The 13,989-nt window shown below is 43.5% G+C and overlaps 1 protein-coding gene across 1 annotated transcript in view; it reads left to right on the forward strand.

Moving 5' to 3' along the window:
* The first annotated feature begins 5,829 nt into the window (after nt 1-5,829).
* The window catches only part of PYGO1 (pygopus family PHD finger 1), a 36,910-nt gene continuing 28,750 nt past the window's right edge, over nt 5,830-13,989 (forward strand). Inside the window, exon 1 of the mRNA XM_064267525.1 lies at nt 5,830-6,079. Coding sequence (XP_064123595.1) covers nt 6,031-6,079 — 49 coding nt within the window. The 5' untranslated portion in view covers nt 5,830-6,030. The remainder of the gene's footprint in view (nt 6,080-13,989) is intronic.

Genomic DNA, 13,989 nt, shown 5'->3' on the forward strand with positions numbered 1-13,989 from the left:
ATGGAATGTCCAGAATACGCAGTCCATAGAAACAGGAAGTAGATTAGTGGTTGCCAGGGACTGAGGCGTGATGAGGTGGTGGTGGAGGAGGGAGTGACTGCTAACAGACACACATTTCTTTTTGGGATGTGAAAATGTCCTGGAATTAGTGGCGATGGTTGCACAACTCCATGAATATACTAAAAACTAGTGAATTACTTTATAATGGTGAGTTTTATGGTATGTCTATCTTCATAAAAAAGTGAACGTACAAAAAACGGGACTCAAAGGAATATTACTGCAGAAAGTTATCGTTATTTTGTCTCCCTTTTCCCCTTCTTTCCCTCCTAACATACATACAAATCAGAAGGGCTTGAAATTGGTACATTTCCTGTCTTTTAAAAGAGATTTCATAAATGCCAATTGTTTCATATTTACAGTTTGTTCTTTTAGCACCAGAACTTGTCACGTTTCCTAGGTAGTCCTGTCTTGCTGTGTTTCATTCACAAATATGCACACATCTTGCTCGTTCCCACATGTTCTTAAAAAAATTTCTCAGGCACCCACAGTGTTGCAGTCTGCCTGTGTTGGCAGTATTTACGTCTTGAAAAAATCTGCCTCTTTTTCCCATTGGCTGTAAAAAAAATAATAAAGTAAAACAAAGCAAGAATCCCACTTTGCCACATTGCTTTCACCAGCTGTCACATAAGAAATATGTGACTTACTATGTCTTTAGGATCAAAGATCAAAGACAGGTGCCTCACTGGAGATATGTCACTTAAGATGTTGCAGCCATGAATGTTTTTAGCCATGCTGCCTCAGGAAAAATACCGTGGATCTTCTTATAATGACGATATGAAGCTCAAGTCATTGGTTCTTGATTGTAGAGGGTATGTCAAGTTCAAAGGACAAACAGTGATCAGGGTTGAGAGCTACACAGACGTTTGTCCCTTTCTTGTAAAGTTCCTTAATATGTTAAAATAATTACAAATGCCCCATTACTCATCTATTTTTCAATAATATTTATCCACTAGAAATATTTACAAAATAAGTCTTGGTCTGAAATAATATATATTCCAAAATATATTCATGTAAAATTTGTATGAACCTGATATTTGGCTATAATTTATTGCTTAGTAGATTACCTGGAACATGATCAGTAGTTAATATATCTTAAATGAATAATGTATAAGCAAAATTATAGAATGTTAAGACTGTGGCACTGAATTCCCTGCCAGTATATATCATCCACTCCATCATTCAAAAAATATTTATTGAGCATTTTCTATGTGCCAGACAAGACTGAGCAAAAATCAACACACTCCTTGCTCTCATGGATTTCAGAGTCTGGAATTTAATCAGACATCCACAAAAACTAACATGTAATTTCAAACCGAGAGAAGTGATGAAGGGAACGAACATGAAACAAAAGTAACCTGACCTGGACTAGAGGGAGGCTTGCCTGTGGAATAATACTTGAGACTGGAAGGTGGAGATCAAGTTCATTAGACTAAGATCAGGGAGATCAGGGAGAAGAGTAGTCCAAGAAGAGGAAGGAAACAGCATTTGCAAAGTTTCTCTGACAAGAAAATAATGGTCACGTGGAGAGAATTTTTAAAAGACCAGTAAGCACAAAAGCAAGGGGGGTGTATAAAATGAGTCTGGAAAAAGAGGAAGAAATTATACAGGGTTGGCAGTCCATGATAAATGCACACACACACACACACATAAACAAAAAAATGATAGCAGTGAGTAGCTATTGAAGGGTTTTATGTAAAGTGGTGACATGATGAGATTTGTATTTTAAAAATAATACTCTTAAAAAAAATTAAAAGAATACTGTTCTCTGAAAAATAGTTCGACAGTTCCTTTCAAAACTAAAAAAGGACTTAACTCTATGACCCTGCAATAGTACTCTTGGGCACGTCTCCCAGGAAATAAAGACTGTCACTCAGGAACTTATGTAAATGTTCATCACAGTTTTATTCACAATAACCAAAAAGTGGAAACTAACCAAATGTCCTTGAATGGGTGAATGGTTAAACAAACTGGTACATCCATACTCTGAAACGCTACTCAGCAATAAAAAGGAACACACTATTGATATATGCTGTCACTAGGATGAAGCTCAAGGATATTATGCTGCATGAAAAAACCCAACCTCAAAAGGATACACACTGTATGGTTCCATTTGTGTTACATTCACGAAACAACATAATTACAGAAATGCAGAATGGCTTTGTAGCTGTCGGGCTAGGTATGGATGTGGTTATAAAGGGGTAACCCAAGAAAGTCTTGTCATGAGGAAGTTTTGCGGTGATGGAATAGTTAAGCATCTTGATTTTGGTAGTAGTTACTCAAGGGTACACATGGGATAAAACTTCATCAAGCCCTGAGGAACAGACTCTGAAACTTGCTCTTAAACGTCGAGTAGCTAAAGTGAAAGGAAGAAATGATGAAGCAAAAGCTGAACAGAAGATTTCAAAGGACAGCTCAAGAAGACAAAGTAAAGTTTTATGATGGCATGTGCAAAGAACTGGAGTTAGAAAACCAAAAGAGAAGCACATGCTTGGCATTTCTCAAGCTGAAAGAACTGAAGAAGAAATTCAAGCAGGAGGCATCAAAAGAAGATGAGAGGAACACACAGTCACTGTACCAAAAACAACTGGTTGATATTCAACCATTTCAGGAGGTAGCAAATGATCAAGAACCGATGCTACTGAAGGAAGGATCCAAGTTGCACTGAAGACACTGACGATAAACAAAGCTCCAGGAACTGACAGAATACCAACTGAGATGGTTCAACAAATGGATACAGTGCTGGAGGTGCTCATCACAAACTGTCTCTTAAGCTGAGCGGCTTCTCTTCTGTCCTGATATGGTAATCTATTGTAGTGCTTAGCACTCTATATTGTCAATGTTAGTTTACACCTGTTTCCACCCCTAAACTGTGAGGTCCTTGAGGAGAAAGATAACTGCCTTGTTAATCTCTACATATTTGGGTGGCAGTGTTGTACACCAAACAATTCACAAATGCAGGTCACCAAATCTGCACTATACTTATTGCTCTTGAATAACGTAAAAAGTATTAAAGACAGATTTCAAGGTCTCATTCCAGAGATTCTGCTTCAGTAAATCTGAGGCAGGCATGGGAATCTGAATTTTTAGAATGCTGTCCCAGTAATTCTGATATGTAGCAAGCAACCAATTGGGATTTGGAAATCAAGCTGATCTAAATAATCACAGCTGAGTAAAATGGTTTTTTTATTCTTAATAAATCATTAAAAAGAGACCAATTCCTTAAATGCTAGCAAGCGGCCATCTAAGATGCATCAGTTGGACTCGATCCACCTAGAGCAAAGGAGAATGAAAAACACCCAAGACACAAGGTAAGTAGGAGCCCAGGAGACAGAAAGGGCCACATAAACCAGAGACTACATCAGCCTGAAATCGGAAGAACTAGACCGTGCCCAGCTACCACCGATGAGTGACCTGACAGGGAACACAATAGAAAATCCCTGATGGAGCAGGAGAACAGCGGGATGCAGATCTCAAATTCTCATAAAAAAAAACAGACTTAATGGTCTGACTGAGACTAGAGCGACCCCAGAGGTCGTGGTCCCTGGACCCTCTGTTAGCCCTAGACTGGAACCATTCCCGAAGCCAGCTCTTCAGGCAGGGATTGGACTATGATACTGGTGAGGAGCGAACTTCTTGGCTTGAGCAGACACAGAAGACTATGTGGGCAGCTCCTCTCTGGAGGTGAGATGAGAAGGCAGAGGGGGACAGGAGCTGGTTGAATGGACATGGGGGATACAGGGTAGAGAGGAGGAGTATGCTGTCTCATTAGGGGGAGAGCAGCTAGGAGTACATAGTAAGGTCTGTGTAAGTTTTTGTATGAGAGACTGACTAGAATTATAAACTTACACTAAAAGCACAATAAATTTAAAAAGGAGAGAGACCAATTCATTTCTCTTGGTTTACATATTCTCTGAGACTCTAACTTTACGGAACTACTATGAATTCAAAATCTCTTAGCAGTAATTTTTCTCAACCACTCTCTTTGCACTAAGCAATATATAATAAAAACTGTTTCCATATTCACTGGTATTTTCAAAGTGCTTTCACATCTTCCTCAACAACCCTACATACAGTGTAAGATCCAATATGCCTTATCATACCATTTGCTTCTGCTTTATCACACTTACCAAGGCCTTTTCAATCCAGCCAATCCCAGGACCACTTCCAATCTGTTCATTCCTGCATTCATTCAACAACAAAAAACCCGGGGGCGGGAGGACACTTACTGTGTGCCAGTGTTTGTTAGATACAGAGGATAGTAGTGAATGGGACAAAATTCCTGTCTGCATGGAGCTTACATTCTAGTGGGGTGTAAGGGAGAGAGCCTTCTTACACGTGACTCCTGTATGGGACATTTTCTCCTTTATCCCAGTCTGAGTCTTCTAATCAGGATTTTCCCCCAAAACTTATCAGAGAAAGGTACCCTTGACCTCTGGCCACACGTACCCCGTCTTCAGGCCGATTCGGTGGCTGCAGTGCTTGTCTGTTACGGAGTGTTACCACTGTACTCTGACTTCGTATTTATATCCTGTCCTATCTGACACTGTGCAGCTGAATGAATTACATGGGTCTTGTCTCTAAAAGGATGAGACCCCCGTTTGTGGTTAGTCTGAAGTCCTCGCATGACTAATGTGTGCTTTTCGGCGATTCCGACATCAAAATCAGCCCAATACCTGTTTGAAGATCAGAGTCTGCGCCTTACAGATTCTCTTTGGTAGGATAATTGGAAAAGCTAGTAACACAGAGCACAACTTCGTAAAAGTACAACAAAGAACGTCAGAGCTGGGAGAGACCTTTAGAGATGTAAAGACCAGAGAGGCTACCTAAGTGGTCTGGGCTCACACAGCCCAATCGAGGGCTGGAAATCCAAGCTACAAGCCCACTGGGCGTCCTTCTGAAATTTAACGTCTAAATGAAGTCCAGTCTTCTCACCGCTCGACCCGCCCTCCCGTCTGGCATTAACTCTATGTCGCTATTTCACAAGAGTCGAGTCAAAGCGGGCCGCTGGAGCATTCTACAAACAGGTGTTCAGACCGCGGAGTCGGGGGTCTGGGTCTCCACAAGCCACCCAAGACCGCTCCGGTTCCCGCTTCCAAAGTTTGCTCGGATCGCGTGTTCCTCCTTCACGTCCCCAGCCCCGAGGCCAAGCCGCCCGCCGTGCCTGCGGCGAACTTCCGAGGCGCCGTTCCTCACAGAGGCCGCCGGCGCCCTGCTCGGGCCTGGCGGGCGGAGGGTGGCCCCGGCCCCTCGGCGCGCGCTGCCCCGCCGGCTGTGAGGGCCGCGGTCCGGGCCCCTCGGCGCGCGCTGCCCCGCCGGCTCCGAGGGCCGCGGGCCCGGCCGAGCGTGGGGCGCGCGCCGGCCGTGGGGGGTGGGCCGAGGCGGGGCGCGAGGCGGCGGCGGGAGGCGTCGGGGGACTAGAGCGGCCCCCGCCCCCCGAAGCCCGTCCCCGTGCGGAGCTGGGGATAGCAGGGCGGGGAGGCCGCGGGGCCGCGCCACGTCCCTCGCCCGCCCCAGAGCGGGCTTGGCAGGCGGCTCCAGCCGGGGGCTTTTGTGTCTGCGCGTCGGCAACGCGAGAGAGCAGACCTCCTCCTCAGAGGGCGCTGTGCGCGCCGCCAGGGCCGGGCCGCCCGCCTCCCGCCTCCCCTGTCAGACGCTCCTGAGGCGGCGGCGGCGAAGGAGTGGGAGGCGGCGGCGGCGCAGCGCCCTTCGCACATGCCGGCCCGGCACTGGGGGCCTCCCCCAGGCCGCGCTCCCAGCCGCCGCGGCTGAGCGGCCGCCGCGAGGCCTCGTCTTCCTCCCAAACTTTGCAAAGTCGGCCCGCGGCCCCGCCGCCCTCGGCCGCTCCTCGGCTGGAAGGCTCGGCGAGCCGCCGCTGCGGCCCCGCGAGGAGGAGGAGCCGCCGCCGCCGCCGCCGCATCAAAGAGACCGAATTCCCGCGGCCTGGGGGGGAGTCATGCTTTGCGGTCTGTAATGTCAGCGGAACAGGAGAAAGATCCCATTTCGCTGAAGAGAGTTCGAGGTAACAGGGCAGGGAGCCGGATGGGGGGATCGGGGAGAGTAGGGACGCGGGGCCGTGCCCTCAGCTGGGAGGCCACGGCGCTCCGTCCGGGCCTAACTCCGCCAGCCGGCGTCCCGCCCGCGCCGGCCGAGGCTGCAGCGGCCCGGGCGCCCGCTGCCCGCACACAGCGCGCGGCGCCGCCGCTGCCCGCAGACGACGCGCGGAGCCCCCGCTGCCCGCACACGGCGCGCGGAGCCCCCGCTTGCCGACTTTGTCAGCAGGCAGTTAGAGGCGCACTCAGCACCCTGCATACCGCGCTCCTCCCCACCTTACCTCATTCTCAAGACGCGGCACAATAGGCACTTGAAAGGGTGAAAGAGAAGCCGCCCACTGCAGAGACCATGAAGGTTGTGCCCACCCCCCCCAAAAGTAAGTTGGACTGCAGCAGCGTTGACGCTCTCCAGAGGGTGCACCCGGCCTTCGCGTTTCTCCAACCCCCTCCCCACCCCCCAAAAGACAACACGTTTTCAGGTTATTCTCCTTGTTTAAGGAGAAACTATATAAATCCAGAAGGCGTTTTCTTTATTGATAAGAATCAAATCAGTTTTGTACATGATTGATTTGCTTCCTCTTTGCAAAGTAGTTAGGAATTTGACTGCTGCCTTTCTAAGAAAAATCAGGAGCAATGTATCAGACAAAAGATCCTGTATGCAAGTTCACAAATGTCAGGTGCCATCTGGAAATGTGGGACTGCCCTCCAGCTCTTATTTCCAGCTCTTCGTAGGGTTAAGGCTGAAAGTTCCAAAGTTGAAGTAATACTATTCATTAAAAAGATATTCATTGAACATCTACTATTTGCTAGACATTGTTCTTGGCTCTGGGATAGAGCAGTGAACATGGCAGATAGCCTTCACCAAGGAAGAACTTCACACAGTGGGAAAACAATGATAAACAAAGCATATAGAATGGTAAACAGTAAGTCTAGGGGGAAAAACAAAGCACAGTTAGGGATAGGACATACATGTGTGTGGTGGGGTAGTAAGTACGGTCATCATAGGAGGGCTGGCGTGGAAGAAGATGACATTTGATCGAAGACCTAAAGGAAGTGATAGACCAGAGCTGCACAGATAATGTGTGGGAAGAGCCAAAACCAAAAACAAACCCACTGTCGTCGAGTTGATTCCAACTCATAGCAACCCTATAGGACAGAGTAGAACTGCCCCATAGAGTTTCCAAGGAGCGCCTGGCGGATTCAAACTGCTGACCTTTTGCTTAGCAGCTGTAGCACTTAACCACCACGCCACCAGGGTTTCCATGGGAAGAGCAGTGCGGCCAAGAGGAACCGTACATGCAAAGGCCCTTGGACTAGACTAAGATTCGTGAACAAGAAACAGTGCGTGCAAAGGCCATGGGGCTAGACTATGCCTAGTGAACAAGGAACAGTACGTGCAAAGGCCCTGGGACTAGACTATGCCTATGGAACAAGGAACAGTACATGCAAAAACCCTGAGACTAGACTATGCTTAGTGTACAAGGAACAGCAAAGAAGCTGTTGTAACTGACACAGACTGAGCAAGGCGAGAGAAGTACGAAATGTGCCAGGAGGTGGGACGATTGTGTGTTGGGCTTTGTAGGCCATTTAAAAGACTGGCTTTTACTCTGAGAGGAGCCCTGGTGCAGTGGTTAAGAGCTCAGGCTGCTAACCAAAAGGTCAGCCACTGGAATCCACAAGCTGCTCCTTAGAAGCCCTGTGTTGTTGTTAGGTGCCGTCGAGTCAGTTCCGACTGATAGTGATGCTGTGTACAACAAAATGAAACACTGCCTTGTCCTGCACCATCCTTAAAATTGTTTCTATGCTTGAGCCCATTGTTGCAGCCACTGTGTCAATCTTGTTGAGGGTCTTCCTCTCTTTTGATGACCCTCTGCTTTACCAAGCATTGTGTCCTCCAGGGACTGGTCCTTCTTGATAACATATTCAAAGTATGTGAGATGAAGTCTTGCCAATGAGCGTTCTGGGTGTACTTCTTCCAAAACAGATTTGTTCATTCATCTGGCAGTCTATGGTAAGTTCAATATTCTCCTCCAACACCGTCATTCAAAGGCATTTATTCTTCTCTGGTCTTCCTTATTCATTGTCCAGCTTTCACATGCGTATAAGGCAATTGAAAACACCATAGCTTGGGTCAGGTGCACCTTAGTCCTCAAAGTGACATCTTTGTTTTTAACACTTTCAGGAGGTCTGTTGCAGCAGATTTGCCCGGTGCAGTGTGTTTTTTGTTTTCTTGACTGCTGCTTCCATGGGTATTGATTATGAATCCAAGTAAAATGAAATCCTTTACAACTTTAATGTTTCCTCCATTTATCATGATGTTGCTTATTGGTCCGATTGTGAGGATTTTTGTTTTCTTTATGTTGAGGTGTAATTCATGCTGAAGTCTGTGGTCTTTGATCTTCATCAATAAGTGCTTCAAGTCCTCTTCACTACTCTGTCCTATTGGGTCACCATGAGTTGGAATCGACTCAATGACAGTGGGTTTTTGAGTTTAACTCTGAGATCAGGAACTGTTGGACAGTTTTAGGCAGAAGAGTGACTGATCTGACGGATCCTGTTATATTTTAACAGGATTTCTCTGACTGCTGTGTGGAGAATAGATTGTAGAGAATAAGGACTGAAGCAGGGAGCCTAGTTAGGAGGCTATTGTAGTAATCCTTTCATCCAAACAGGGTAAATAATAATAAAAAAAAAAAAACCAGCTGCTGTCGAGACGATTTTGATTTATGGCTATCCCAAAGTGCTTTATAAATCAGTAAGTGGTAAAGTAAATTTCCAGTTGGTTTAAGTAATAAAGAGATCAAAGACTACAGTCATTCATCTGTCTTTAATTCAGTGTGACTAGAGATTAAACATACATAGAACTGACTTGTAACACAGTGACCATGTGGCATCCAAAAGACACCCACTCGAGAGTATTTAGGTAGAGATTGATTTTCTTAGCTATTTATGCAAAAATGTAATTTAGAGCAGATGTTGTTTTTAAAGGCTTAATATCAGCATAACCTTTCATTTGGTGAAGATTTTCTATTTTAATTAACCCTCTTCTCTGTGGTTATGAGTTGCCAAAGCCTTTAAGGAATAGACTTTTCTGAGATAAAATTATTCCCCTGATATTTTTGCCATGTTATTTTGCCTATTATTATAAACTGCTGTAAGGTTGAAGGAAAAAAAAGAGATATCAAGCGTATATCTTTGAACTCGATTATCAGTCTTAAGTATAATTCTAAATAAAATGGGTGGGTATTTTATTGTGAGCCAAGAGCACAGATATATCTATGTTTTGCTTCAGCTGCTGCTTTTGACACCTTAGTGGTTAGGCGTTGGCTCAGGTGTCAGTTTGAGAGTATTCTGAGAGTTAAGAACCAGAATAAAAGACAAAGCATTTTTTAAAATAAAAATCAGTATGGGGAGGAGTTTTATTATAAGTTGTATGCAACCTAATCTTAATAATTAGAGCATTAATTTAGAAAACTTTTTTGAGGTTATTTTATAATCCACAAAAGGACCTGGAATACTCACCTGAGTTCCTCTGAAGCACAATTCAGCTGAGCTTTACTGCCCTGGAAATTTTGTTACAATTTATATCATCAGGCTGGATTCAGGACCTGGTATTTGCAGGGCGTAAACGCTTTAGCAGTACTTCTTAAACTATTTCCCACCCGTTGATGTATACAGGCAGGCATTTTTAATGGTTATTTATTTCATGTGTATTACAAAAATATAACTCATCAAAATCCTTGTGCTTAGGGTAAATCTAATATATATAAATATATATGTAATCTGAAGAAATAAGAAAATAATACAGATGGAACTCAGATATGGCAAAAATTATAATAGCTAGAATAATGAGGAATTTACAGTAGTGTGCTCTGTAGACCAAAAATATAGGACTCACCTGAGATGCTTATTAAAAATGTAGATTCTTCTTCTTAGATCCACAGAATCAGGATTTCTGGGCCATTTCTCTGCATCTTTAACAACATTCCCAGGTGATCCTTACGCACACTAAAGTTTGAGAACTGTTACTTGTCTTAGTTATCTAATGCGACTATGACAGAAATTTCACAAGTGAATGGAACAAACAAGTTTATTCTCTCACAGCCTAGTAGGCTAGAAGTCCAAATTCAGGGCACCAGCTCCAGGGGAAGGCTTATTCTCTCTGTTGACTCTGGAGGAAGGTCCTTGTCATCAATCGTCCCTTAGTCTAGGAGCTTCTCAGCACAGGGACCCCAGGTCCAAAGGACCTCTGCTCCCAGCACTGCTTTCTTGGTGGCATGAGGTCCCTCTGTCTCTGTGCTTGCTTCTTTCTTTTTTATCTCAAAAGAGATTGACTCAAAATACAACCTAATCTTATAAATTGAGTCCTGCCTCATTAATATTAACTGCCTCTAATCCTGCCTCATTAACATCATAGAGGTAGGATTTACAACACATAGGAAAATCACATCGGATGACAGAATGGTGGACAATCACACAGTACTGGGAATCATGGCCTAGCCAAGTTGACACACATTTTGAGGGGGGACACAGTTCAATTAATAACACTGATCGAACTAGATTGCAGAGGTACAGGGACTGGAGGAAGCTGATTTGTGGTCCTCCAAACTTGTCCTGATATTTGAACATTAGATTGAGAACTACTATTCAGTGGCAAAGTATCTTACTCCTATTTTCTAACAGTTTTTGCCACTCCAAGACATAGCCCTTGATTATAAGACAGTTCCATGATAATAGGTATTACGTCTTGGTTATCTTTTTTGTTTCCCTCTCTTGTCTTTCTAAATTGCCTGGCCCATAGTAAATGTCAGGTGAATAAATGAATACCTGCATTAATTCATCTGTATTTTTATGCTGCTCTCTGATTGTCCACAGCCCGTCATACTACTTACACTTGCCCTTTCCCCTCAGAATTTCACCTGTCATCCTTATTCTATCTGCCATCTTGTTCAGAACTTCTCTTCTGTCCCTGGGTGGCACAAATGGTTTATGCTTGTCTACTAACCAAAAGGCAGGTGGTGCGAACCCACCCAGTGGCACAGCAGAACAAAGGCTGGGCAATCTGCTTCTATAAAGATAACGGCCAAAAAACCACTATGGAGCTCAGTTCTGCTCTTATATATGGGGCACCATGAGTTGGGATTAACTCGAGGGTGATGGGTTTAGATTTTTGTTTTAGTGTACTCTAAAATAGGCAGTAATGACATTATCAAACATGAATGTGTTTGCTTATATGTTTAGTGGAATACTTGATTGTATAGCTTTGCTGTAGATATATTATTCTGTACTTATACAGAGATCTGAGTATCAGATAATTTTCCTTCAGTAAACAATAAATCATTGTTCCAGCAAAAAAAAAAAAAAAAAAAGCTTCCCCTTCTCCAGTATTCTTAGACATCTATTAGGTGTTGATCTGATGGCCGTATTCATTCTTTTATCCAGCAAGTCTTTATTGAACAGTCACCGTCAGACCGTGGGAAGACATTGGCTAATAAGACATAGCCCGTCTTCAGGAAATTTTTAATTTTTAGTCTAGTATGGGACACAGACATGTTTAGTTACAAGCATCATGATAAGTGGTGTGATCACCTACAGGAGATAAACGAACATATAACCTATCTTTAAGGAAATCCAGGAAGGCCTCACAGAGAAGAGTTCTAATGAGCAGTGGGCGTACCTGTGTCAGAGGCTGTCGGAAGAGCAGCAAGGAGGATGAGGGATGAAAAAGGGGTCTCCCGGAGGTCACTGGTAATTTTTAGAAGATAATTTTGAGAAAATTTGCCAGAAATGCTTTAGCATTTTCAAAGCATTGAAGTTTCAATAAATGATAAAGGTGTGGTGCATAAATCATTTTTAAAAGAAGCTTGGTGGTAAACAGAAAGACACAGCAAAAAACTTGAAGAGAGAGAGTCAAGAGAAAGGTTGTTTATGTGTCTTTTATTTCTTTTTTCTCCCTTGAAAAAAAACCTTAAAACATATTTGTAGACGTAAAGAAGAAGCCAATGTAGAGGGAGAGAGGAGAAACCAGAAAGGTTACAGAAAGGATAATTCATTAACTAATAAGGCATTCAATACATATTCTTTAATATCTATGTGTTAGGCACTCACTGTCCTAGTAGTTGGGGATGAGACAGACAAGCTTCTCATAAAGTAAGTCCCTGCAGAGGAGGGAAAGAGGAGACAGACAAGCTTCTCATAAAGTAAGTCCCTGCAGAGGAGGGAAAGAGGAATAGTATAAAAGATACAAATGAAATCTTAGAGCAAAGAAGTGAATGGAAGAAAATGGAAATTAAGAGATGAAGAAGAATGAAGTTGAAGGCATTCATTTCAGATGGATTACTTTTAATTAGAGGTAGAAATGACACAAGAGATATGTGGATGTATTTTAGAATGAGATTGTAATACAGAGAAGTCCTAAAAGTACTAAAGGTAGACTTTTCTAGAAGATATAGACTATCTTGATGGGGTAATGTGCGTGGAGAATTTGGGTGAAGTTTGGAGAGAAAGCACACTATATATAGTCACAAAGTAGAGGAGAAGAGCTGGTGAGAGAAAGTTTGAAGGAAAGAGTTTTTTGTTTTGTTTTTTAATTGGTACATGAAAGGGCTAGGCAGATTATGGGGGTGGGGGGAAATGAGTTTGGTTTTAGGCACATTAAATGAATATTTCTCTGAGATACTGCATGGTGTGGAATTGAGGTGAGTAGTCTAAGCCAGAATATAGATCTGGAAGTCATCAGTAAACAGGTGAATATTAATTGATACCTTGGGAGTAGCTGAGCTCACCCAAGAGATTGAAAAGTGAGAAAAGTGTTGAGAACAGCCCCTTTGGGAACACTGACATTTAGGAGATGGGAGGGAATAGAAGATGCTGGAAAGCAGAATGTGAAGAAGTAGCCAGAGAGTTAGGAGAAAAACCATGTGAGAATGGTGTCACAGATTTCTAGAAGGGGTGGATTTATGAGGGTGAGAGAAATGGATTGTTTTTGACATGAGGTGTCTAATCTGAACTTTCTCCCATATCCCCTAACCTAATGAACACTACCATCATTTATCCAGTGGCCCAAGCCCATCCTCCACTCCCATCCAACGTTGTTTCAACATCCCCAAATCCTAGAGTATCTGTCTCCTTTATATGTTTTTAGCTAATCGCCTCCTTGACCTTCCCACAGCTACTCCTTTAGTCCAGGTCTTGCCAGTCTCTTTGATTATTACTTCTTACAGCCACTTATTTAATTCAGTTCTTGTTTATTTCTTTGATAATTACAGTAGCCCTCTCACTGATTTCCTAGCCTCCCATTTAGTCTCCTTTAATCCATTTTCCACATTGCTACTGCTAGTGATAAATAACTACTATATGTTAAGTACTTGGGGCCCCTGGTGGTACAGTTTAGTGCTCGGCTGCTAACTGAAAGGCTGGAAGTTCAAATCTACCCAGAGGCACCTGAGAAGAAAGACTTGGCAGTCTACTTCTGAAAAATCAGCCATTGAGAACCCTATGGAGCACAGTTCTGCTCTGACACACATGAGGTTGCCGTGAGTTGGAATTGACTTGATGGCGACTGGTTCTTTGGGATTGAATTGAGTACTTTCCAAACACTTTGCTGAGTGGTTTAAATGGATCATCTTGCTTAACCCTCGCAACAGCCCTATTTTACAGTCGAGGAACTGGTGGTAGAGACATTAAGTAATATGTGATTAAGTAACATGTTCAGCTTACTCAGCTCATAAATGACAAAGGTAGACTCAAACTTCAGGGCCACCATGTTCCATTGCCATAGTGCCTCCAAAACACAATTCAGTCATGTTGCCCTCCTTTTTCTTTCTTTTTTTAAAATTTTTATTGTGCTTGAAGTGAAAGTTTACAAATCAAGTCACTC

Source organism: Loxodonta africana, chromosome 13 (genome assembly GCF_030014295.1).
Source record: "Loxodonta africana isolate mLoxAfr1 chromosome 13, mLoxAfr1.hap2, whole genome shotgun sequence".
NCBI lineage: Eukaryota > Metazoa > Chordata > Mammalia > Proboscidea > Elephantidae > Loxodonta > Loxodonta africana.